Raw genomic sequence first — 25,214 nt, 5'->3', positions numbered from 1 at the left:
GTGCTCTTTTATTCCAAGCATCTCTCCATTTAAATGTCCGGTGAAGAGCAAACCATCCTTAAAATCCCGTGGAGCATTTCTTTGAATATGTTAAGAAAATTAGTTGTACAATTCCATAGAAAACTAGAACACTGCTAGTTTCTTATGATCTCCCATTTATAATAGAGCCAAGAGGTTTGTGTAGCCTTTTTAGAGAAGGTTCTACCCCAAATATGAACTATAACAGTCCATAGGTAACTTCCTCTAAGTGATGTGCTCTAAGCTGCACCCCTGCTTAGCTCTGAATAACATGCTGAAGGAAGGAACTCCTTTCTCTTTTTGAAATCACAGAAAAGAACAGAAAGAAATCCTTGGCTGTTGGCTTGGTACATACAAATCCTTACCAAAGTGAATGTGAGTTTTCCCCTGGGGTCAGTTTTTGTCTTTCCACTCTGTAACAGCACCCACATGTGCATGCACACACACAGTGAAGCTTGAGGGAACAGAGCAGATGAGCAGGCAGCTAGAACAAACATATTCATTTACACTTGTTTGCTCTTACTAGATACACCTTAATTTGTAAAACACTCCCTTGGGGCCTGGTAGGCTGCTGAAAGCAGAAGACCATTTGGTTTTCCTCCTGATACTACAAGTAATTGTAAGGTTCTCATCTGCTGGGCTCTTCTTCTCACAGAGAGCTCCTGTCCTCCACATCTCCATCCCTGCAATGGCACCACAGTTACAGATTCTCAAACCCCTTTTTGTAGCTCCATACTATAGCAATGCAATCCTGACATGGAACTGTACAGGCACTGTCAGCAGATCTCCTGTTTCAAGAACTGACAATGACATCACTTTGTCTCAAAATGATTTTTTTCTGTTTTTATACAAGCACCACAAGCACTTCTCCCGCTTCCCTAATGAAGCACAGTTCACTCTTTGACTAAAAGATGGTATACAAAGGATAACACAGTTTAATACCATTCCAATTAGATAATAGTGCAATCAGAAAAATGCTCACATTTTAACTTTCAAACTTATCATGACTTAACAGAAGAATAGGGATACAACTTCAGAATGGGGAAAGTAAACTAATATAGCTGTTTTGCAAGCTGCAAGCTACACTGTTACACTCAGAGATTTGGGAAACAGAGGTATTGGAGATGTCCCTCAGTGAAGCAATTGAGTGTTTCTCTGCATCTGTCCTTTCTATCTCACACATCATAGATGGTTTCTTTTTAATGGCATTAAATCAAAGGGTTTGGTATGAACGTATTGGACACTGCTTCCAATCTGCAGCAGTAACTTGCAGTAAAACACATGCAGTAAGGAAAACAATAAATATTAAATTGCTGAAACAGAGAAAAACACAGTGCAACAAAGACACCTTAGAAAATTCTATAGGTGTAACCTGAATAAAAAAAAAATACAGGAATTTAAAATATGCAATTGTGTAAAAAGGAAACCACAAGATAAATTATTTCAAAATATCTCATAGTTTACCATAAAATATTTACTTGATCATTTAACTACTGCTCATTCTGTTGACAATCAAACAAATTAAATATTTGACTGGAGCAACATTTCTGATGCAAAATTATCCAGAATCAAATAAAACTTGAAATCAGGAAATGCAAATCAGGAGGAAGCTTAGGAGGTCTCTGCTGTAACCTCCTGCTCACAGCAAGTCAGCTTTGAGGTCAGACCTTTGAGGCAAGACAGCTTTGAGGCTGTTCAGGGTTTCATCCAGGATTTGAAAACCTCCAGGTTGGAAGACTGTACCTCCTCTGTGGATACCCTGTGCCTCTGCCTGACTAATCTTCAAGGGGCAAAAATACCTCCTGAAGGCTGGAACTCCCATGCAAGTGTCAGTGAAAATACTTTTTGTCAAGCACCTTCCCCTTCCTCAACTTACAGCTGTAAATCTGTGTGGGAGCTGATGCTCCAAGGTGAGATCTGCTGTAACCCTGTGGAGCAGCTGCTCACTCTACAGAAGTGCTCTGTCTCTCAAGCATCAATCACACTGCAGCACACAAGTTAATACCTTCCTCATTAAAATATTTTATTAATAAGCAAATAATAAAGACAGCAGCAAATATTTCATGACATGATCAGGTTTTAAAAAATCTCAGAGTAACAGAAGTACTGCAAGCTAATTAGTTATGACAATGTCATATGCCCACAAGAAAAACAGGTCAAATTTTGAAAGTAATCAGAATCTTCTTCAGCCTTGTCTGAAATGCAGAACCATACACAAAATGAGGAAATCAACCTCATAATTAATTTACTATTGCCTAGTAAGGCCTCAGGAGTGAGGACTGACTTCTCAGATATCTAAATGCAGGTTGAGCCAGTCAATAAAAAACAAGAGAAGAAACATGAACATTTTAAGTCTCTATTGGGATAAAGTAACAATTTGAGCTTACAAATTTCCTGTTCACTAATTATAAAGAAGCACGGGACAAACTCTGCACCATGCTTCCCATCCTATGTTTTACATCCAGAGATGTGTTCTTGGCCCACCACTTGTGTCGAGCAATACAAATTATCTTACATCTATTTTACTGTGTCCTAAGCACAAATAAGTGGGTTTGGTGTGTTCAGACGTTTCTGCTAAGCTCAAAATGGTAACTAGTAAAGTTACAGCTTTAATAAACAACAGCTTGTTTGTGTACTGCATCCTCTATAAAAAACAAATGAGAATTAGCAGAATGACAGCTTAAAACTTCTGCATCTGTACTGTGAAGTTACATGACGAGTACAAATTCAGCACAAATTCAGAACTGCATAACTCAAGCAGGGTGGGTGCAATGCACTGTTTCAAGTTATTCCTACTATCTGCATTAACAGTAATGCCCCAAGGTACCAGCTAAGATCAAAGTCCAACTATATTACAGAGTACAGATGTTCATAATAGCACTTTGCAGGGGACCAAAACATGTCACTGCAGCACCTCAGGTTGATCCTACTTCCAAGTGTATCCTGTGTTTTTCTAGGTGGAGATGTATCTCCTGAGGGAAGGGCAGCAGTAAAGCATAAATGCTACATCTAAGCCACTGGATCTTTCCCTCTGTAGGGGACCAGACAGGCAGATCATAGAATCACCAAATGTCTTGGGTTGGAAGGGATCTTAAAGATCATTTAGTTCCAGCTCAGATATCTGGGTTCCTTCAGCTACAGCTGTTACATTCACTACAGCTGAGTGTAATTCACTAATTTAGATTCACTAAAGCGGATCTTGCTTCAAACCAATGTATAAAACAGATGTGGCAACAGAGAGTGAACTGGTTTCCCGAGATCATTTGGAAGGTCATGAAGAAAGCCCAGACAGATGCACTACACCACACTGTCTCCCAAACCAGCTACTAAATCCAGATCTCTTATTTCTTGCAGACAAGTCATAAAATCGGGCACAGACATGCAGCAATGCCAACAGCCAGCATCAAACATCAGTGAGCAAAGCCATGGGCTCTCAAGTGCGTGGTCTTGAAGACCAAGTAGGTCTCTGGTAAGTCTTACAGAACTAGGGGGAGGGGATGAAGGGCGAATTCTGCTGTATTTACTCAAATTTAGATCACCATACAGGTACAGAAGTGCCAAGGTGGGGGGAAAGGAGGAGCAGCTCTTTCCCCTACATTGTGAAACAGTAATAGACACGAACTGAAGTGACCCTTAACTGCTGCTGAGGTCTCAGCTCACAATCCAGTGAATCCACTTTGCTCAATACAACCTTATCCTATCTGCAGTCACTGCTTTACAAATTAACCTCACTGTCACAGTGATTGGTGGGGGAGGGTTTATTTTCTCCAGTGACAAACAGCTGATGTTTGCCTGTTTCAGATCCCTGCACTAGCAAATATTGTTCAAGTGCTGAATTCCTAAGCAAGTTGAAAAATGCATTATTTAAAATGTGATTGTGTTCCTGCATTGCACAATATTAATGTTGCTAAAGCTACTTAATGCTTACACATCTAATGCATTTATATAGCAATTTGATAAATTTTAACTGAACTTTATAAGTGTTTCTAGTCATTCATGAATTTGGCAAATTTGGACCAAATGTTTCGTTGGTCTCCATGTGCATATATCATTTGTTGCCCATTCAGCCTCCTCTTCTGCATGACTAAAAATTTCTGCTTTTCATGAAGATCTGCTCTTCATTTGGTCTTTCCTGTTAGACAAGGTACATCTCAGTCAGATTTCATTTGTCTTTTCAGTTTGGCAAGACTGGTGAGACATTCATCTCTCCATTTTCTCCTGGCATCCAGGACTTTTGGAACAACCGGAATTTTTTCAGACAGTGCCTGGAAAAGAAGATTTAAGATAATTAAATTTCACATTCTGAGTGAAAGGTTTTTCACCAGCATTTTTCTCCTGCTTTCCCTGTGTCAGACCAAGTCACCATCCACACAAATTATAATTTAGGCTATCACAAGAAATAGGTCACTAATTCTTTCCATGAGTGACTGGAAAGGAACCAACCTGTATGGGAATAAAAATGCTCCCACTTGGATAAGGTTATCCTGAATGTGGCAATGTAGATGACTACAGAAACAACAAAGCATCAGCCTCTTCCCTCATTTTGCTCCACACAGTCACTGTCTAGTCTCTTTGATGATAATCTTTTATTAAGTACAAAGGAAACAACCTGGCCACTTATGGTTGCTGAAAATGTGTTCTGAACCAGATTCCTGTTTGTGGTTCCCCATAAACTCAGTGAGGGACATCATGTTTATAAAAACATTTTGTCTTAAGAATACTAGTTATTATAAAAATGACAGAGGAAGACAGGGGGAAAAAAAGTATTTTTGAGTGCACAGTCTTAGAAGTGACAAGGAAAAAAAAGTTGTTTTGAAAGTGCAGATAGAGACCACAAGGTCATCTTTGCCAAAATAGGACCTGAGGTCTTAGGCTTAAAAGGCAAGTGTTGAGAAACTGGGTAAAATGTGGCCTTGCTACCAATGACTGGCAAGCTGCAGTCACTCCAGAAAAAAATCAGAGGGAGGGACAGAGCAGTAAGGTAAGAAAATGCAGAGGATTTAAGTAAGATCTAAGAGAGGATCTCTGCAAGCTCCTCTTTGGCACTGAAGACTGAGAATAATAAAGACACAGAAGCAGACGTTGAAGTGGAATCCAGCCTTCTGTAAACTGTTTCATACCATTTAAAAGCTTCTGATTGTGAATGATGCCAAAATTATTACTGGTTGTTATTATAAGCAGTCTATGTTATTTAAGCATAAAAGAATGTCTTTCCTCAAATGCATTAACATAAATAGGAACACAAAATGCTATCTTCCAGACAGGCTGCCTCCATATTTGCAATTAATCTCTGACAGCTGATCAGAAATTATTCAACCCATATACATATTCTTTAGTGAATCATTAAAAAAGGCACGTTTTGAAAAGGCAGAATTAGGAAATGACAATACTTCAATTGATTCCTGTGGTCGTTCAAAATTACTATGTAGTGACTATAAACAAACTGTGGGCTTAGAAATGTTAATACATAAACTAGATCCCAATCCAGAACAGCACTTAAACACATTTTATCTTCAAACATACAAGTAACCTTACCAGACTGCTCACGTGCTTCTCTTAAACATGTATTTGCACACATGACAAACTGGAACTCTCGTTTGTGAAGTATAAAAAGAACACCCAGAAGAAGAAAAGTTACAGGTTTATGCAGGAAGATGGAGCTGGAGGAAGACACAGGATGAATATTCATGTAGGAAAGGAGGCTGAGAATAATATGATAAGAGGAGGGAAGTGGTAAGGAATGGAGGATTAAAATGTCAATAACCCACAGCTGTTAGCAGCTGACTCCTCTGTCTAGTAATAATGCTACTGGTAATAATGTGACTGCTAGGTCACTCTCCCATGATGTATTGTCCAAGTGCTTTCAAAAGGGACTCACATGCATGCTGTACTGATCTCTTCCCTTAAAGTACACATTCACACAATAAATACAGACTCTAGATACCTCCAGCAGTAAACTGAAATAGCACATAAGTTAAAACAAAAACTAATGTTCTTTGTTCTGAATGTCACTGTTTTTATCAGCTCCATATTTACCTGATTGACTTTCTGCACAGTTTCACCTGAAAATTCTGGAACTGGCCCAAAGGTGTTCAGAACAAGTTTCATTCCTTCAGCATATCTTTCACAATAACTTGAAACACCTGAAAATAAGAGTGAAAAGTTACATTATAACAGAAATTCTTAGTTAAAGTCAGTAAGGCTGCCTGTGCTTAAGCACTGTCTTAAATCAGACACCTTTGATTGGTCTGCTCTTATGATTAAGACTCCTAATTGTCATCAAGGAAAAATGGATTCTATCCACCCCATTTCCGTTAAGGTTCACAGAAAAATTATTTAGGACACGGCTGCATTGCAAAACCAATGAATGTCACACACCAGCAGAAAATGCTGTGTGAGGGTGTAGTGCATGGTCATAAATATACCTGTTCTTTGTTACTTACGACCAGAAAGCTTCCCTGACTAGGGACCATGAGGAGAATGCTCTAACCTCTCCTCCTGGTCAGTGTGTGTCGGATCTTGAAGCATTCCTGTCATTACTTCCATTTATTAACCTGGAGTGTATCAAGGACAACACTGCTCAGGGGGAAGGCGTCAAAGGTATGGAGACACAGGTGGCCTCCAGTGAAGGAAAAAGGCTAAAGGAGGAACAGATAGATCTTGCAGATCAGTATCTTGCAGCCCCTAACTGGGGTTAGAGACAGGAATTTGGCTTTTTTAACCCTCTCTGATGGTTAAGGACTTCTAGGGGGAGACAGGGTTCACCTGACAAAGTGGAGAAAAGGCATCTTTGCCAAAACCCTGTCCCATCTAGTGAGAAGAACTTTATATCAGAGGCAACTAAAGTGTGTGGGGATGGCTCACACAACTGGAGAGATACACACTGCAGGAAAGACGAGGAGAGGTGTGCTACGTCTGTAATGCGGCAGCTCAGATCTCTGGAGCTATTCCATGGGAAGGACGACTGGCTGAGTGAGAGCATGTGGACAGACCAGTAAAGCACTGCTCCAAGAGCAGGAACAGTCCATCCTGATATTCAGGAAGGCAAGTACATGTATCAAGAGATTTGCTTGGATGAGCTCCAGTGCAAAAAGGTGTCATACAGCAGGTGGAAGCAGGGATAAGCTGTAAAGAAGAAGTTGAGAAACACCACCTGGGCATGCAGAAATGGTGTCAGGAAAGCCAAAGATCAGCTCCAGCTGAAACTTGCAAAGATGTCAGTGGCAACAAGATGGACTTCTACAGTTAGTAACAGCCCTTATTGTTATTAGCATGCCCTTGCAAGTCTGCTTTCTACCATATTTTAAACATTAAGTCAGTCAATGCACCAATGTCATCACGAGATCTTCAGATGACTGAAGGCAAATATTGCACCCATCTTCAAAAAAGGTACAAAGAAAATCACACGCCAATCAATCTCTCTTCTGTCCCTAAGAAAATCAAGGAGCAAGTCCTCTTGAAAGAAATTCCTGGACACAAGAATGGGAGTGTGATTGTGACAATCAGCACGTAGTCTCCAATGGTGTAAATCATGTCTAACTGAGCTCATTGCCTTTTGTGGTTAAATAACTGTTTGTGAAAAATAGGAAAGTAGTGGATATCATTTACGTCAACTTTAGAAAGGCATTTGACATGGTCTTTCATTATATTCTTGTATCAAAGTTAGGACATTAGAGTCTGTCTGTCTGGACAACTAGATGGACAAAGAATGGGTTGGACATGTAGGCTCAGAGGTAGTGGTTAATGGATTGCACTCCACCTGTAGGCCAGCAAAAATGGAGTATTGCAGGAACCTGAGACCCATACTGCTTAACAAAACACGCTCATAGGGTTTGTGAATAGCATCAAATTGGGTAGGAGTGGGAGCTAGAGGGGTATGGACCAGCTGATACATTGAAGGGCAGGACTGCTCTTAGAAAGGTTGGAGGAATAAGCCAATATAAAACTTTAACAAGGACATATGCAATATCCTGCATCTCAGAAGGAAGAGCTCGTTGCAACAACACAGGCTTGTGAACTCCAAGAATTCCTGGTAGTGGCAGGCAGCAAGCTGCACAGGAACCATCAGTGTGACCTGGCAGCAAAGGGGGCCAGCAGCCTAGGTTGTGTTAACAGATTGAAGTTAATTAACTGTAGACTGAAGCAAGCGATTAACACCCTTTACTCAGCACTCATTAGACTGCATCCAGAATACTGCATTCAGTTTGGGACTCCCCAGTACAAGAAACCACTGACAAAACAGAGCAACTTCAGCAGAAGCCACCAAAATGGTGGGGGCTAGAGCACTTGTCCTGTGAGGAAAGGCTGGGGGATCTGGGTTTGTTCAGCCTGCAGGAGAGATGGCTGTGGGGAAACCCACCAGCAGCTTGCAGTGCTGCAGCAGAGCCTGTGGGGAAGTCAGCGAGCACACAGAGCCAGGCTCTTTACATTTGTGGGCAGCAGAAAGGCAAGAGATGACAGGCACAATATATGAGGGGTTCCGACTGGACTCTCAAGCACTGGCACAGTCTGCCCACAGAGGTTGTGCAGTCTCCACTTCTGGGGTTTTTCAAGACTGTATAAAACCCTGAGAGCTTGGTCTGACCTCAGGACCTTCACAGAGGATCTATGAAGCTCTTAAAACACACGGTCAGAGAACCTGAGAACCAGCTAACTGGTAATGATGGGTAAAATGGCAGCCAAGTAGACCTTGGCTAAATTACAGAAAGACCCAGGTTCCATCAGCTCCAGTAGGAATCTCTAAACAATTATTGTTGAGGCACTAGAGAGTATGAAATCATATGTGCACCAAAAAGAGAAATCGGTCACTTAGCCAGACATACATATCTAGCAGACTTTTTAGTGCTGTTAACTACCACATAATCAAGAAAGGATAAGGATAGGCCTTTCTCAATCAGGACATCAGAAACTGCATCACAACAGTAAATGAGCACTGCTTGTCTGGCAGTAAGCAATCTGACACTGATAAAATCACAGGTTGGAAAAGACTGAGATCATTGAGTCCAACCTATTACACCTCTGTGGATTATCCTGATGATCACCCTAGATCTGAGAAGTTCTGGACATCCACTAAAGGCTTCTGAGAACCATAGAGACTGAAGAATTTGCATACTTAATTCTATTTTTATTAGCTAGTTATCAAAGCAAAGAGGAGGAATATGCAAAAGACAAAGGCTAGCAGTTACAGTTACCAACTCTTCCATGGAGACTCAGGACATTGTACAGACTGAAAAGCATGAACAAGAACTGTTCATGGTCTTATCAAACCACAAAATGCAGGAAATATAAGTGGGCAGGCCTGACTATCACACTAAAGAATGCAAATCAGGTCATGAGTCATTAAGTGATCTCTTTCTTTAATAGTTTCCTGGAATACACTACTGTATGATATCAATACCTTAGAAGTCACATCTGTCTAACCCTAAAATGGCCGAGGTTGGAATGAATGAATAGAAGCCTCTGACTGCTGCCAACTATGTATCATAAGCTACACCACTTAGATTGCTCAACACGCCTGAAATTGCTGAAGTACAGAGTTTCTGAAAGGCCTCTGAGGTCAGAGAACACTCTTGTTTCTGGGCCAAAGAAGAACTTTCAAAGAACAAAGCCTCAAGGAAGTCCTAAATTTCCTTCAGCACTCTGAAGTCATGATGACCATCAGCTAAACAACTGAAAGGACAGAACAGGATAATATGTCCATTGCATAAGAGCAACGTAAAGAGATTTGAGAGTATTCCACTCCTTTAAAAACGGACTAGAAACAACCTCCAGTATCTGAAGGAAGGAGGAGGCTCTGAAAAAACCAAAGACTTGTTAAATAGCTTGAACCTATATTTGGTGCCAAGAGTGTGACAATCAGCAATCAGTTAGTCTGTGTCTTTGTATTATCTACCCATGGAGCACATGCATTCCTAGAATACAATCTGGCACGTTCTGGCTTTCCCCAACACAAGAAGGAATGCCAGCTAATCACACAGGTACGTTGGTTTTTGCTCCATTTTCTTGATTTACATACAGCCAGAAACCTCCAGATTGCCTAGTGGGTTTCAAAACATCCCTGGCAGGAAGTGAGCTTCAGGAAGAGAAGCATTACTGTGGGATGTGGAACAGGCTGTGATATCATCCTCTCTCTTCACTGGGGGAAGAAGCAGAGACCACCATCCACTTCCACAAGCACTACGGAAAGGACCACTGGGTATCAGGGTTTTCTGACCATACCCTGTCATTAGCATAAGTGTTTGCCTATTACATTTTAACAGCTGGGCTCACAGACTTCAGCACCCGAAGCCAACCTAGACTGACCTACCAGGGGTATGCTATCCATGTGAGCAATCCTGGGAAGCCAAGACAATGCTTTACAAGACTCATGCACCAGCCACAAGACAAAGATAGTTACATGCAACTTGCTCATGTGAGCTTTGTCTTCTAACAGTGAGGAGTCTGAGCAAAAATGTTCCCACATCACACAACATCACATAATCTTCCCAGATGCAGAAGTAGAAATGACTGATGCAGAAGAGTGCAGATTTATTCTGCCAGCAGCTGTTGCCAGATGGACAATGACAAAATAAACAAAAGTCAACTCAGTCAAATATTACAATTCAAGCAAATCCCCATGAGCAACTGGCAACAGAAGGAATGGTAAACTGAGCAGTGTCAGTTAGCAGTTATTCTGGTGTTTACCCAGCTCACACCGGTCTATGACACTTAAGACCGAATAGTTTGGTACTTTTCCAAAAGTCAACGGGAACCTTTCAAACATCTGGTAAACTTGTGCAATAATACTACAGATCTGAGCAGTTCTGACTGTGGTAGTAATGAGAAGGTAGACTAGAAGACTGCACCAGAAATCTTTTTCACAAATCCCAAGCACATTAGTATCTTAGGAAAACTGAATGCTTGGATATGGCTGAACCATTTACCTGCTGAGTATGAACTTCTGAGCTGGAAATGGCCTTTAAAGCTCACTCAGCCAGCTAGACCTGGAAATCAAGCTCCTACTGGCAGTTCACCTACTGCTTGAATGAATCAGAACAATTTCGGGGTGGGTGTAGCCCATCAATGCAGCAGAGACGTGCCTAATGCAGGCTGGGTAGCACAGTTCACCCACTGCGTGTAATGTAGGAATGAAAAAAAACCTTACGCAACATCAGCAAAAGAGGAAAAAATGAGAAAAAATTTAGGGGTCTAGAGAAGAGCAGCAGCATCAGTACAGCTGATATCAACATTGTGGCTGACATGGTAATGTGCAGGCACATATGCTGCATGCCAAGCAGGGGGTGGGCACTGCAAAATCTTTCAAGTCACAAGTGAAGTCAGTAGATCAAAAGTTAGAATACACACACAGTCTCACTCAAGGATTAAAAAAATCAGTAGTTCAAATTAATAACTCAAGACAGTTCTCCCAGCGTGAAATGCAATTTTAATTTGATTCCAGTAATCGGTATCAACTGATTGAATGCCTTCTTGAAGCTGGTACTTGAGCAACAGGGAATATTGCTGAAAAAAATCACTTTGCTTTTCAACTGCAAACTCCTAGCAAATAATTGACTCCAGGCCTTTAGACTTGGGAGTCCTTTGGTTCAAGGGTCAGGGTTATTACAAAGGTGGATGAGAAGAGCCCTTGGCTGGACCATAGGGACAGAGAGGAAAACAAATGTCAGAATCTCTTTAATCCTTGTTGATACTACCCAGGGAGCAGCTTAAGCTGGAAGAATTAGCATTGGCAAACAGTGTGAAACAGACAGGAGCACCTGGGAGATGGAAAAACAGCAAGATGGTATATGGGGTTCATTAAAACAACCATCTCTCTCTGTGGGCCACTGCTGTGCCCATGCTGTGCGTCACTATCTCCAGCTGGAGAACAAGAATGACACAAGATGCATCTGGGACAGAAGAAGAGGATGATACCTTCCTCTTGTCTGTGTGGTTTGCTGGCTCCCTGTCTAAACCTTCCCCTTTCCTGCACACGCTCACCTAATGAATGTTGGAGGAAAGCGGCCATGGGAGGAGGCAGATGTTGCAGCAGGCAACTGAGAACTATGAACACAAAACAGAAATACCTCTAGTGAAGGTAGAAGTTTCCTGAATCTTCCTCCCACCAGTTAGTCACAGCTATGGCAGAGGGTGAAAGAAAAAGAATGAGTTACAGAAAGTTCTAAGGGGGCAGCATATGCAGGATTATAGAGATGAAAAGGGGAATACTCTATTTTCCTTGAAAATCCCAAACTCTCTCAGTATTTCTGAGTTCTACAGTCTAGTTACAAGAACATGTTACCACAAGGAAGACAAAGGCATTGATTCAAGGCTCTTCAGCTGCCCATATGTATCTAGGACACACAAGGCTCCAATAATGGAATAAGCTGCTGCTTATTCAGTTTCGATGAGAGTCCAGGCAGTTTCCGAAATGGCTAATGAACTATCCCACAATAATTTGTTCTAACAACCACATTTACGGTTTGCAGATCCTTACCTGAGAACTTGCACTGGTGTGGTACAAACATGGTTACTGCTGCAATGCCTCTAGTTGCATCACCAAGATGAACACAGTATTGATGAAGGAAAAGGAACTCAGGACAGATATTTGGCTTAGAAACATGCATAAAGTGCTTCACTGCCCTAAGAGAAGACACAAGTGAAGTTCATAAAGAGGACAATGACTGTAGCAGTAGGAAAGTGAAGTGAAAACACAACAGTATAAAATGTAGTATGTTCATGCATTGTAGTTTGTAAGCACCTTAAAGTATCAGCTTCTTGTATGCTGTCTCATCCCTTTCTCTTCACAAGAAAGGCAACAGGCATGAGGGCTGAAGGATACAAGCAAGCAAACTCGGTAAACCAGCCTAGCAAGCACTGAGACACTTGTGAGAGAGAATGAGAGGCAGGAGCAAGTGTCACTGGCATGGACAGGGAACATGCCAAAGACAAGACAGGGTGCTCCACCATACTGAGTATTAACTTGATGACTTTCAACCTGATGAGCAGCATATACTGTAATGACTCAAAGAGAGGAGGCATGATGGTCAAGCAACTGATGCAATAGCATCAACAATTTGAAAAGACTGGGGTGGGGTTGACTTTGGCACATAAAATCTAAGAAGAGGCTGCAGGGAAAGATGAGTATGGATGATTACAGAAAAAAAAGGCATATTTTAACAAAAAAAAAGGGAACATCGTGGAGGAATCTGACATGGTTATATTATGTTCAGAGAACAAAAGTCCCTAAATTTTTTAATGATAGAGAGATTACATTTCTAGACATTATACCTCCAAGGGCAACTTTCTAAATGTAATCCTATCTTCATCAAGGGTGTGTCTGAACACAGATGCATGCTCTGAGCTAGGGTGTGAATTCACAGGACGTTTTGTACACTGCATTAATTGCCATATGAGTTCACTTAGGGCTCTAGTCACACAAATACTTGGAACTGCACTGAAAAAGTGGCAGCACAAAAAAAGAGTTTTATTCTTGTTGTGCTAGTGTTATCACCTCAACAGCAATGCACAAGTATTTCTGCAGGCCTGCTGTGAGCTGGATCAAGGAATTAAACAGAGTCATTATGAACTGCTTATTCTTAGATCAGTTTCAGACTTGGGATGTATTCCTCCTTCTGATCACTTCACTTGGTGATCACTTCACACTCTTTCATTAAAGCATCAAGATGTGTTCTTTGGGAACCATCTGTAATGACTTGAGGAATAAAGCACAAAGAATTCCTGTGCAAAGCCATGTGTTCCTTTCAGAAAGCAGAGGGAACTACTTTACACCTAAGAGCCCATAGAAGGAAACTGGTGCACAGCAGCCAGTATTCTGAAAAATTCACATCTTGACTTACTGCATATAAACTCTTTCATACAGAAAAGCCCTGCAGCTCCACAGAGGCAAACAGCAATTCTAGAAGGGCTAAAAACTGCTTTCTTCAGCCTAATGGGAAGGGAATTGAATGCATGTAAAGACGTATGAAATATATGGTGAGCTTATGAAAATTAAAAGGGTTTGTATGATTATATACCCCCTATGATATTCCATCTCAGTAGTACCCTCTATAAGTATCCTGAATTGGGTTGAGGTATTTTATTATCCTAAAACATAACACATAGACTGGACAGAAAAGAAGGCAGTCTTCCTTTTCTTAGCTGTTACTAACTTAGATGTTCTCACACCTGCTGACCAGCTTGCAGTATAAAAGCTCTTGAACTGGGTTAAGGCTTGGCTTGCTCCGTGTACAGCAGCACTGAAGTAGTGGCCATAGCAATGGAAATAATATCTGCTCTTGAACCAGCCAGCATATCTGTTTAGAATAATTCTTAGAAACCACACTTGGCTATGTCTTGCCAAACACAACAAGTAAAATTTCCTCCCTTTGAACTATGACTTATGATTCTCCACTCTTTCCTTTCCATATTTTGTGCTCTTCACACAGTACAATCATTCTGCCCCTATCACCCAAAACCAATTCACCTGGCAGATGCTTCTAAGATGAGCAAGTATTCCCACTTTCTGTAAGAGAAACACAATTTTGATCATGAAGACTCATTTCTAGCTTACTGGATATTTATACTTTCTTTGTGGGGACCATACATCAGACCCAATTTCCACATAACTCCCATAGACACTTGTATGAATACCTCAGTGAGTGACAGGTAGAATATAATCCTGGAATGGTGTTTATATAAATTCAGGAGAGAAAACAGCAACAAAGGTCCTTCAACCTCCTCCACCCTGCTCTTCTGCTAATATTGGCAGTTTAGATCAAGTTCCAACTATAGTTCACTAATTAACCTACTAAGAAAATAACTCATCTAAGCCAATTGTTAAATACATATAAAGAACTTTTGCTGCAAACGTGTAAAACACAGGATATTATAGTCTAGCCTCTGCTTCTACAGATGATTGCTTGCAAGGGCTTAAAAAAAAAAAGAAAAAAAAAAAGAAGAAACCAGATTTTTCAAGAAACAGGAGATTAGGAGATGCAATCTCACTGAGGGTGGACTATCTTCACTATATTCACAGATTGCCCAGTACATGTACAGGTGGGATGTTGTGTCTGCTAACATAATCCCACAACAGTGAACAGGCAAACTGACTGTAGTGAAGTCTACTGATCTTCCTTGTAAAAGACATAACAGCATGTGTTGTGATGCTGGCATGGGAAATCATAAGAGGACAAACTCAAAATCCGAAACAGATACCAACATTAATTTTATTTGATGAAATCAACAATCAACTTTACATTGTTATGCAGTTTGGGTATGCTTTATTCCTCCCCAAAGCAGTTTCCTTCCTGTCTGTTGCAATTCAGTCCCCAAACTGTTGTTGCTGTCTCTGCTCCTTTTAATGACTTGATGCTGTCATTTTATTCCATGTTCAAGGCTGTTGGCTCACTGCCATATAGTCAGCATTCCTAATATTCATGCATTGATTAAATGGTAACCTGAAGTGGCCTAGATTATAGGTTTGATAGGATCATTTATGAATATGCAGGAAAGGATGTGAGAACTAACAGAGGCAAAAAGTGGCATTAGCCCACAGGAAGTTCAAGGGAGGATCTTGATGTATGCATGCCACAGGGAAAGAAGAAACACTGATCTCAGAAAAAAATAATTGGATAAATTTATTCAAACCCAAACAACAATATTCACATCACCATAACAAAACAAAACAAAAAAAGAGGGACTCTCCCTCTACAAATAACACTATTTTCTCTCACATGCTTCCTTCATCCTTCCTCACTGATGAAAGAGTTTAAGACTGTGGGCAACTAATACCTTATAGCTGTAAAAAAAGGCAGCTGCTGTGAAGCTGGTGAAGCTGACAGGCTAATGGAAAGGATAGAGGCAGTTTCTTGTATCTACCTCCACTTCCTTCCACTAATAATAAAAAGACAGTACAAAGCATCAGAGAAGCCTTTCATAGAATCATAAAATTGTTTAGGTTGGAAAAGACTTCTAATATAAAGTCCAACTGTTAACCCAGCACTGCTAAGTTCACCAGCAAACCATGTCCCTTACTGCCACATCTACATGTCTCTTCAATACCTCCAGCGATGGTGACACAACCACTTCCCTGGGCAGCCTGTTCCAATGCTTAACAACACCTACCATGAAGAATTTTTCCCTAATATCCAATCAAAATCTTCCCTGGTGCAACTTCAAGCCATTTCCTCCTGTCCTGCCACTTGTTACCTGGAAGAACAGACTGATCTCCATTTGGCTGTACCCTCCTGTCAGGCAGCTACAGAGAGTGATGAGGTCTCCCCTGAGCCTCCTTTTCTCCAGGCTGAATACCCCCAGCTCCCTCAGCTGCTCCTCACAGCACTTGTGCTCCAGACCCTTCCCCAGCTCCGTTGCCCTTCCCTGGACACGCACCAGCCCCTCAATGTCTTTCCTGCAGTGAGGGGCCCAGAGCTGAGCACAGGATTGGAGCTGTGGCCTCAGCAGTGCTGAGTACAGGGGGACGGTCACTGCCCTGCTCCTGCTGCCACACCAGGGCTAATCCAGCCCAGGATGCCATCGGCCTTCTTGGCCACCTGGGCACACCCTGGATCACGTTCAGCTGCTGTTGACCAGCAGCCCCAGAGCCTTTTCCACCAGGCAGCTTCCCAGCCACTGCCCCCAGCCTGCAGCACTGCCTGGGGTTGTTGTGACCCAAGGGCAGAACTTGGCACTTGGCCTTGCTGAACATCATGCAATTGGTCTTGACATCCAGCATGTCCAGATCACTCTGCAGGGCCTTCCTGCCATCCAGCAAATCAACACTCCCACCCAACATGGTGTCATCTGCAAATTTACTAAGGGCACACTTGATCATCAGTGAAGATATTAAACAGGACTGGCCCAGCACTGAACCCTGGGGAACACCACTTTGTGACCAGCCCCTAGCTGAATGTAATTCCACTCCCCAACACTCTCTAGGCCCAGCCATCCAGACAGTCTTTTTACCCAGTGAGCAGCCAGTTTCTCCAGGAGAATGCTGTGGAAAATGGTGTCAAAGACTTTACTAAAATCCAGGTAGACAATGTCTTTTTCCTCATCCACTAAGCAGATCATCTTGCTTTAGAAGGAGATCAGGTTAGTCAAGCAAATCCTTGGCAATGAAGAGGAGGTCCATATTATTCCACATTATGTGAAGCAATACTGGGCAACCAAAGAGAAGTTGGCACTGGCACAGAACTATGAACATAAGCCATCACATGTCCTGACATCAGCAATTTTCATTTAAACTGATGAGTGCAAGAGCCTGAGTCACTCTGTGAGCACATACACCGGAGCAGCTCTAGACTCAGAGACAATGTATCTGCAAGTGCAGGAGTGAAGCAACACTCCTCATAACCCAAGTTACTGAGCCAGCCAACAAGGGGCTGTTGGGGAAATGTTTTAGTGCACAAGTGTACTGCAGCATTGCCTAGAAGATCCAGCAGCAGAGCAGGAGCCTACCATGTCAGGGACCATACAAAAGCAAAATAAACACACTGCCCATAATATAAAGAGCTAGTATTTACTTGATCTTAACTTTTTGAAGTTTTCGTGTTTTGTTGAAGTCTTTGCTCAAACCTTTGTGATGCTGATCCATAATTTTTATTTCATTTTACACAATTCACTTTTTATTTACCTGGGATTCACATATACTATCTAAAGACATCTAAAAGTATTAATTATGCAATACAGATGTCAAACTGTTACTTGACTATTTTGTCAAGTCAGCTTTGTATGCACAGGATTTTGCTGACAAGAGTAATTTTTTTTTACTCAGGATATAAGCTTAAAGCACAGCAGCTCTAGGGATATTTACAAATTCAGCAGCAGGGGAGTATTCATCTGTTGACACTGGATTATCAGCTAAACGTTTTCATTATTTTTTTTACCTGACACTCAGACGGTTCTGAACTATGGCTACAGCAATGTTATCAAAGTATGATGGGATGAATCTTGGAAAAAAATTTATTACACAGCTAGTGTTTTAATAGGTTGTTATCTTTAATCTGATCATCTGTAACAGGATAATCAATATCCATTTCCTTCCACTGACGTCACAATTTAAGTAAGTTTTCCTTACCATTACATTAAAAAAGAGACAAGTCATAGTCACAGCAATCCTAACCTGGTTTGTTACATAACATTTCCAGTGTCTTGTGCAAAGCAAGCCTTCCCTTCATATTCAGAACATTTTACACTACCTACCTTCTGCATTAAGATGCATGGTTTCCAGAGGTCCAATAAACGCGTATCGCATTCCCAATCCATCAGACATCACAAGGTCTAGATCAGTAGGAGATATTACTCCTTCCTAAGCAGCAAAAGTATAACAGGAAGGAAGACTGGTGAATGTTTGCTTTTAACACAAAATTTCCCATTTTTTAATATATGATTTAAAAATTAGGGAAGTAATAAAAACTAAGGCTAGAAATAGCAATTAAGATTTCAAAGAGAAAAACACAACTGTTTGCCAGAAATGTCCATCTACTATGCAAGCCCTCCTATGGTTCAGCATAAGCATTCATTCATATCTCTTGGACTGGACTTCACAGTCCCTGAAACTGAGAATCAGAGAACAAAGCTGGCATGACACACTTAATAGCACACAGCCTAAAGAGTTTATATCAAATCCAAGTACTATACCAACCCTTTAAATACAGGAATTTTGGCTAAATGTTACACCTCCCTTCAGAACTCTCTTAGTTCTGGATTTTTGGGCAGAGTCCCAATTAGCAGAATGGTGGTGCACCAGTTGGTACTGCTCCTGAGGCCACCTGAAAAAAAGGCTGGGTCCAAACACACAGACAATGCAATTGCCACTCCCTTCACAAAACTCACCCAACATTCAACCTACTCAGCCTCAACCTGCCCAGGGTTCTTGAGTTCATTGACAGCCTCACATCCCAAAAGCTGGCAGGATATGGAGCAAGAAAAATGAAGCTCTTCTCGTGTTAAAAGTGGAGCATTGCTATTCCACCCACATGCAGCACTTACAAGAAAGCCAATGCCTCCATCAGGCTGGGGCAAGCACAGAAAGGTTTGTAAAAAGTGATTTACTTGAGAAGAATACTGTTTATTACATGAGGTTGTTTTCCACCTACTAGAAAGATATGAATTAATGAAGACTTGTTCTAACCATTTTCATGAGGTTTTGAGAACTTGGCCTCTTTATTCCCAGAGACATGAAAACATTTCCTTCTGGGTAGGAAGGTGGAAGAGATGCTGAACTGCTTCTAATTTATTTTTTTACCCTACTCTGAGGTGCTCAGCCTACTCAGTGCCTCTTCCTTAACAAGGCCCTTTAAGCTTCAGAATACTCATACTTATTTACTCATCTGCTTGGACAAAACCACATCTTTTTCTGTTAAGTTTCTCTCTTGCAAGGCCCTGTCTGAATGCCTCTTTGTACCATGCAGTCATAGGCTAGAGTTATGGGCACGCAGGACAACTCTTCTGATCTGTAGTAGACATTGGCATCTGAGCTAGACATCTAGACTCTCTTTATAATCACCAGGGGAAAAAGGAAATCAGCATCCTAAAGCAGGCATCTAGAGTAGGTAAGATGAGTTGTGTCCTAAAAGGGCCTAATTCTCCTCACCAATTGAAAGATGAGTAAGAAGCCTAAATATCACTGTCTACATTTTCAAGATCCCATCTTAAATGAGCTGAATCTCACCCACAGTGTCTTCCTGTGTCCACAATTTACATAATCTACTGCTACTTTGAAAGAAACTTAAAAGCCACAAATAAACATAACTTCTACTACTGGCCACAGACATCAAGTTTCATCATCTCAGGCCTAAACTGAGACTTCTGTAAGACAACCTCAAGACTCAGCCTGTTAGTAGGCTTGGTTCCCGTCAACCAAGCCAGTGTGAATCCTTGTTGCAGAACTACTTTGAAAAGGAAACACTGACATAATTATTAAGACCTATGTACCATATATGGATCACACAGTTCTCCTAACTATTAGCCATAAAATGGCAGGGATAAGAAAGCAATATTTTCTTCAAATTAAAGGTAAAGCATAGACATGGTAAGGTAACTCATCTAGAGGCAGACAGAAAGGTCTGCATAAAAACAGGACTAAACAAAAACCTCAGAGAGAATTCAGATTACAGACCAGCATCAGGATAACTAACACAGGCACCATAGATTCTGTGAAAGCTTTTTCCCCTGCCATGGCAACGCAACTTCTCTGAACAACGTCAGCAAAGTCAACAAAAGTGTTCTTCTGTGGGGAGTGCTTCATCCAAACAATGAGTTGTGCTACTAAAGCTGTGCTTGATGAGTGGTTCCCCCCTGCCCCCCCTGGCTGACACGGATTTGTGGACAAAAGACTAACCATAAATTCCAGACAAGCATTTGAACCACAGTGGCAGTTAAAAACTGTAAACATGATGTTAAAAGAGTTAACAGGTTCATAAAGCACTTCAGAATCATTGCAAATTAATTTTCAAATTAATAACTTACTTTCTTTGGATACCATAGTCCTCATATATTTGAAGACCAGGTGCCTTCAGAATCATGAGTGCTTTGTTCTTGGCCTTTTGACTATAGTGCAAGTTGATGTTTGCAGCTGCTAAAAGGCAAAAATTGTTGCTACCAGAAGGAAAGCATGACAGATCCCCTCAGTTGAGGAATACAGTGTTCTATACAAATGAGCTCAGCTTCTTCTTGTCAAAAAGACCCTTCTAAAGAAAAGTCTTTTACTTCTCTTCATAAACTAGAACACATAAATGATAAACAAGTTAGACCTTTCTACCCTAGGCAATAACCCTACTCCCATTTATGGTAAGGAGACCATCAGTTGGTGGAATGATTCACCAGGCTGCAAGGTCAGCAAGGTGTCTTCCACAAGGATTGATGTTTATGCTAAGAACTAAACAAGAAAGAGTTCCTATCTGGTTTCACTAAGTGTAGGTGTGAATTAATCTTCCCAAGGGGATTTTTCATCCTGGATTACCCTTCCGGTAAGCCTCTGCCTGCAGCACTTGTCAGAGGGAAGAGGAAATATGGTAGGAGTTCACTAGAAGCTCATACAGCTATAGAATTAAGATTTAAAACAAATTCCACCAAAATCCTCAGTGATCCCAATGGCCAGTCAAATTTCAAAATCTAGACTATCTCAGAATCCTCCACACCTCTTATGACAACATTTATGTACCACAATCTCATTTTCCTAACGATTCTAACCTCCAGGGATACCACAAGATTATCCTAATGAACCTGTGGTACTTTATTAGTGCTTCTCCCTGTGCAGGGACCCTTTTCACCTTTCCAGAAACCTGTAGTGGTTCTGCAGTCTCCAGCATTAGGCTCTGACCCAACCTGCTTGGTTTTAATCAGCAATCTCTCTTTTCATCTCTGAGTCACACCCACATCGCAACTTCTGTCATGGACTTGGTTTGTGATCATACCAAATTTAATGGCCAAAAACATCACAATCTTACTTTTTTATGATTCTACCAATTCATCATGTTCTCCTACTCACTCCAGTCTGTTAAAGAGTTATTTTGGACTTCACTGTCTCCTGGACCACATACTTTCTGTTTCCAAATCTGCCACTTCATCCTCTTTCCCAAATTGAGTATTTTTTTTTCTCTCTGATTACCACTAATACATCCATTCTGTCTCAACAGTACTTGTTACACCCTCCTCTTCACTATCACTTCAATCAAGTCACTTCCATCCACACCCTGTTGAGATCTTTTTCCAGTCCTGTCATTTTGAGCAGATGACTTTTCTCCTATATCCCTCTACATCTTTCCATTTCATAATGTTTAAGAAACTTGTTGTCCTACACACATCACACCTCCTTGCTTTGCTGGCCTTTATCTTCCTTCTTCCATAGCACCCTCACTCACCTCACCCTGTAAGAAACACTTAGTATCAACACTATTTCTCTTCCTGTCCCTTTAGACTTCCTTTTTATGATATATCCCCTTTCATGAGGCACTGTAACTAAATGTTTAATCCTATACCTTATCTTCAATCTTTTGGAAAAAGTGTCTGAATAACACTGTAGTATAATTAATAGTAAGGAATTTGGACTTTAAAATCTTGCCAACATTTAAAGTCTGGTGAGCTAGTCACTTGAGAAAAGAGAGGTACATAAATTACTGATTGAAGCCAATGCACCTGATTGCCACAAAAACAAACCAAAATGGACACATAGCCAAACCATGACTTTATTTTCCAAAAGATTAACAAAAATTGAAGAGCTGCCTGTTCTTCTCATATTTTACAATGACTAAAACATAACAGAAAATTCACTTTAAAGAAAAAAAAAAACACATTAAAACAGTATTAAAATCTTATGCAGAGATAAGTAGAGTACTTACACAGTCCATCCTGTAAGAGTTTTAGCATGTTCCTAAAAGCAGCTGAAACTTCTAAATCATATCAAAAAACTGTCATGCTCCACCTGCTATCTCTACTGCTGTATTTTATGACCTCCTTGCAAACTGCAGGTGATACTCAGGAAAATATTTCAAAAAGATTTCACTCGGTGATCCACAGTTAAATGACAACCATAGCTACTCACAGTAAGGCTTGAGACTCTTGAACTGAAGTGTTGGTGAAACTGTTTGGTTGTTATTTTCTGGATTATGTTAACCAAAATTTTACCATCAGAACAAAATAAAATCAAGCTATTTCATTAACAGCCCTTGCAATATAATCCTAAACTACTCTAAAATGTACTGGTAAAAGTACAAAAGTAATGATGTCTACAGTGCACAGTGTGCTTCCCAGGAAAATAAAGGCAGTAAGCTTCTGCCCCAAGAGTTATGAACAAAATCAGACACACCAGTGACCACTTTCAATAGAGATGTGAGAAAGCAAATAAATGAAAACAGAGAATAACAGAAAAAGCAGTTTGAGGTATTTTTCATGTTACTGGCTAAAGGTTATTCTAATGGTTCCAAACTGGTAATATAAAAATTTAGGGTTGATAAGAGAGGAATAAGGATCTTCAATCTCAACATCTCACAGAACTTCTTTTACTCTCATTTTTATCAGCTTTGCAACATTTCTACCAGAGCCCTAACAACTGAATACATAAATAAGAAACCTACACGAATGCCAGTCTCAGATAGGCTATGAGGTCTTACAAAAAGTTTTCAGACACATGCCCTTAAAGAAATGGAAGGGAGTGCTCTCACTATCTGCTTTATCATGGAATAATTGTGGAGCATGAGGAGACAGAGATTACTGATACAAAAATTTCCTGCCACAAACACCTGCACTGCCCAAATGCTTGTGACTTGCAAGTCAAAGCAATCTTTGAAAAGACATCTTGTCACTAAAAGACTAACTCAGACCCAAAATGAAATATCTTTTTGTAGCACTCTTACTTCAAAGAGAAGCACTTGCTTGAATTACATCTTTTAGACCCATAAAGAATCCACGGTCTTTGCTTCTAAGTTCTTGTAAAGTCAAATTTCTGCATTCTGTAATCTACATTCCTAATTATCCATATAAACAAAGTTCTCAGCATTCAACAGTACATCTCCAAATGAGTTTTCCTTCTCCTACTTTCCAATAAATTGGATCTCAACTCTCAAGCCTATTAATTTTTTAACACTTTACCACCACACTTCCCACTCCCACATTCAGACCAGTCCTGCATTCAAAGCACTCGTTTTGTGCCCAGCTGTAAAATGCCAGCCTCCCTGTGTGTGCAGCTGGGAACCCCAGCACCTTCAGCAAAGACAAACTGTATCCCAGTGTTCAGGTTTCCCATTGCTACTTTAATCTCTTTGCCCTGAATTATGCTCCTCTCTGTGCTCCAGCATCCATGCCACATGCAACTTGAGCACCATGTGGAGTCTTGAGCCTGCACCCAGATTTCTGTGCTGGCAGAGCCTTACCTCAGATTTCTAGCTGTGTTAAAAGTGTGTCATACTCCTGGACCCACACGGCAGAAGTCAGTGAGCCCCACACAGCATTCAGCAAGCAGATATCTTTACCACATTTCCTTCTACACAGCCGCATCCTCACTGTCATGCTCTGTATCAAAGCCTTTCTCCCATAGCGACTCCTCACCCATGTCTCATCCATCCCAACACAGCACTGCTAATGAAAAGAGAAAGACTGACAGGTTGTCAGTTTCCCAGACAGATATGGGAACTAAAACATATTCTGCAAGCTAATCAGCCTATTTATTATAATGTTTTCAAGATAAATGTTGTAAGAACAGCTGTACTGCATGTCAGTCCTACCACCAATGACTATAACAGGACATTAGTAGTTCTACTGGAGAAACTTCCACTAGTTTCTTTAATGAAGTAAGCTCAACTGACTGAAAAAAACCCCAAAAAATACCCCAACCAATCAACCAACCAACAAAATACCCCAACAAAACAAGACAACAATCCCCCAGTGCTTCTCAGAGTAATGAAAACATTTGTTTGAGATGTAACCAATGTGAGTAAAACTTGATTTTTAGGAGTCTCTCAAAGACAAGATTGATGTTTTCAACAGTAAGAACTGGAAAGTGACTTCACAATCAGAAGCAAGAATTATGCTTCCCCATTTGGAAAGTGGAATACACCAAAAGAACATGACTTGCAATAAAAATTACTAAGTTGGCAGCACAACAGTAGAAACACAGACTGGCCCAGGCCTGCAATTCTCACCTATGCAGTGATTCTCCTCCCATCAAAGGCACTGTGCAGCCTGAAGTCACACAGCTGAAACTATACACCTTTGACAGCTGCTATTGTTCAGGCTTCTGGAATGGCAATACGGCCACCAAAGTTGTTACTGTTTAAATGTGTATTTGGCTGAGACACAATAAAATTATACAAGAACAAAACAACTCGGAAACTTTGACTTACAACAAAAGCAACTTTCTATATCTGTCAGTCCTTCAAGCACTATTTTATTACTATTCACATCACCACCACTGCCACAAAAGCATCCATACAGCAGGTTCATACTAAAGGTTTGCCTCAGCTCAGTAGTTCCTTTCCAACAGCAGCCCATGAAGTGTTCTTAAATTCCTTCCACAACAAGACCAAACAGAGAATAATACTTTCAGGGATATGTACTGTACTGCCTCAGCTCCCAGCAGTCCAATCTTTGAGACTTTGAAGCTAGAGGTTACTTCTGCACAGTCCAACATGAATGTGTCTAAATGATCCCTGGATCCATTCAAATTTATAGCATCGTAGGTTACTATGGCAGTGGATTCCACCATTGAGTTTATCCTCTCA

At 40.9% G+C, this 25,214-nt stretch overlaps 1 protein-coding gene across 2 annotated transcripts in view; it reads right to left on the bottom strand.

Annotated features, from left to right (window-relative positions):
* Positions 1-2,020: 2,020 nt before the first annotated feature.
* The window catches only part of CRYL1 (crystallin lambda 1), a 50,568-nt gene continuing 27,374 nt past the window's right edge, over positions 2,021-25,214 (bottom strand). Inside the window, exons 6-9 of one of the 2 annotated variants that reach the window (XR_005953491.1) lie at positions 18,199-18,304; positions 6,055-6,161; positions 5,554-5,720; positions 4,170-4,283 (exon numbers count right to left, since the gene is read on the bottom strand). Coding sequence is in view for 1 of the 2 variants with exons in the window: in XM_041416080.1 (XP_041272014.1) it covers positions 4,170-4,283; positions 6,055-6,161; positions 18,199-18,304 (327 nt within the window). In the remaining variant the exon portion in view is untranslated. Of the gene's footprint in view, positions 4,284-5,553; positions 5,721-6,054; positions 6,162-18,198; positions 18,305-25,214 lie in introns of both variants that reach the window. The other variant, XM_041416080.1, reaches the window with a different exon arrangement.

This window comes from Onychostruthus taczanowskii, unplaced genomic scaffold (assembly GCF_017590055.1).
Source record: "Onychostruthus taczanowskii isolate IOZ18803 unplaced genomic scaffold, ASM1759005v1 scaffold50, whole genome shotgun sequence".
NCBI classification, from domain to species: Eukaryota; Metazoa; Chordata; class Aves; order Passeriformes; family Passeridae; genus Onychostruthus; species Onychostruthus taczanowskii.
This window is presented reverse-complemented; position numbering and strand designations above follow the sequence as displayed.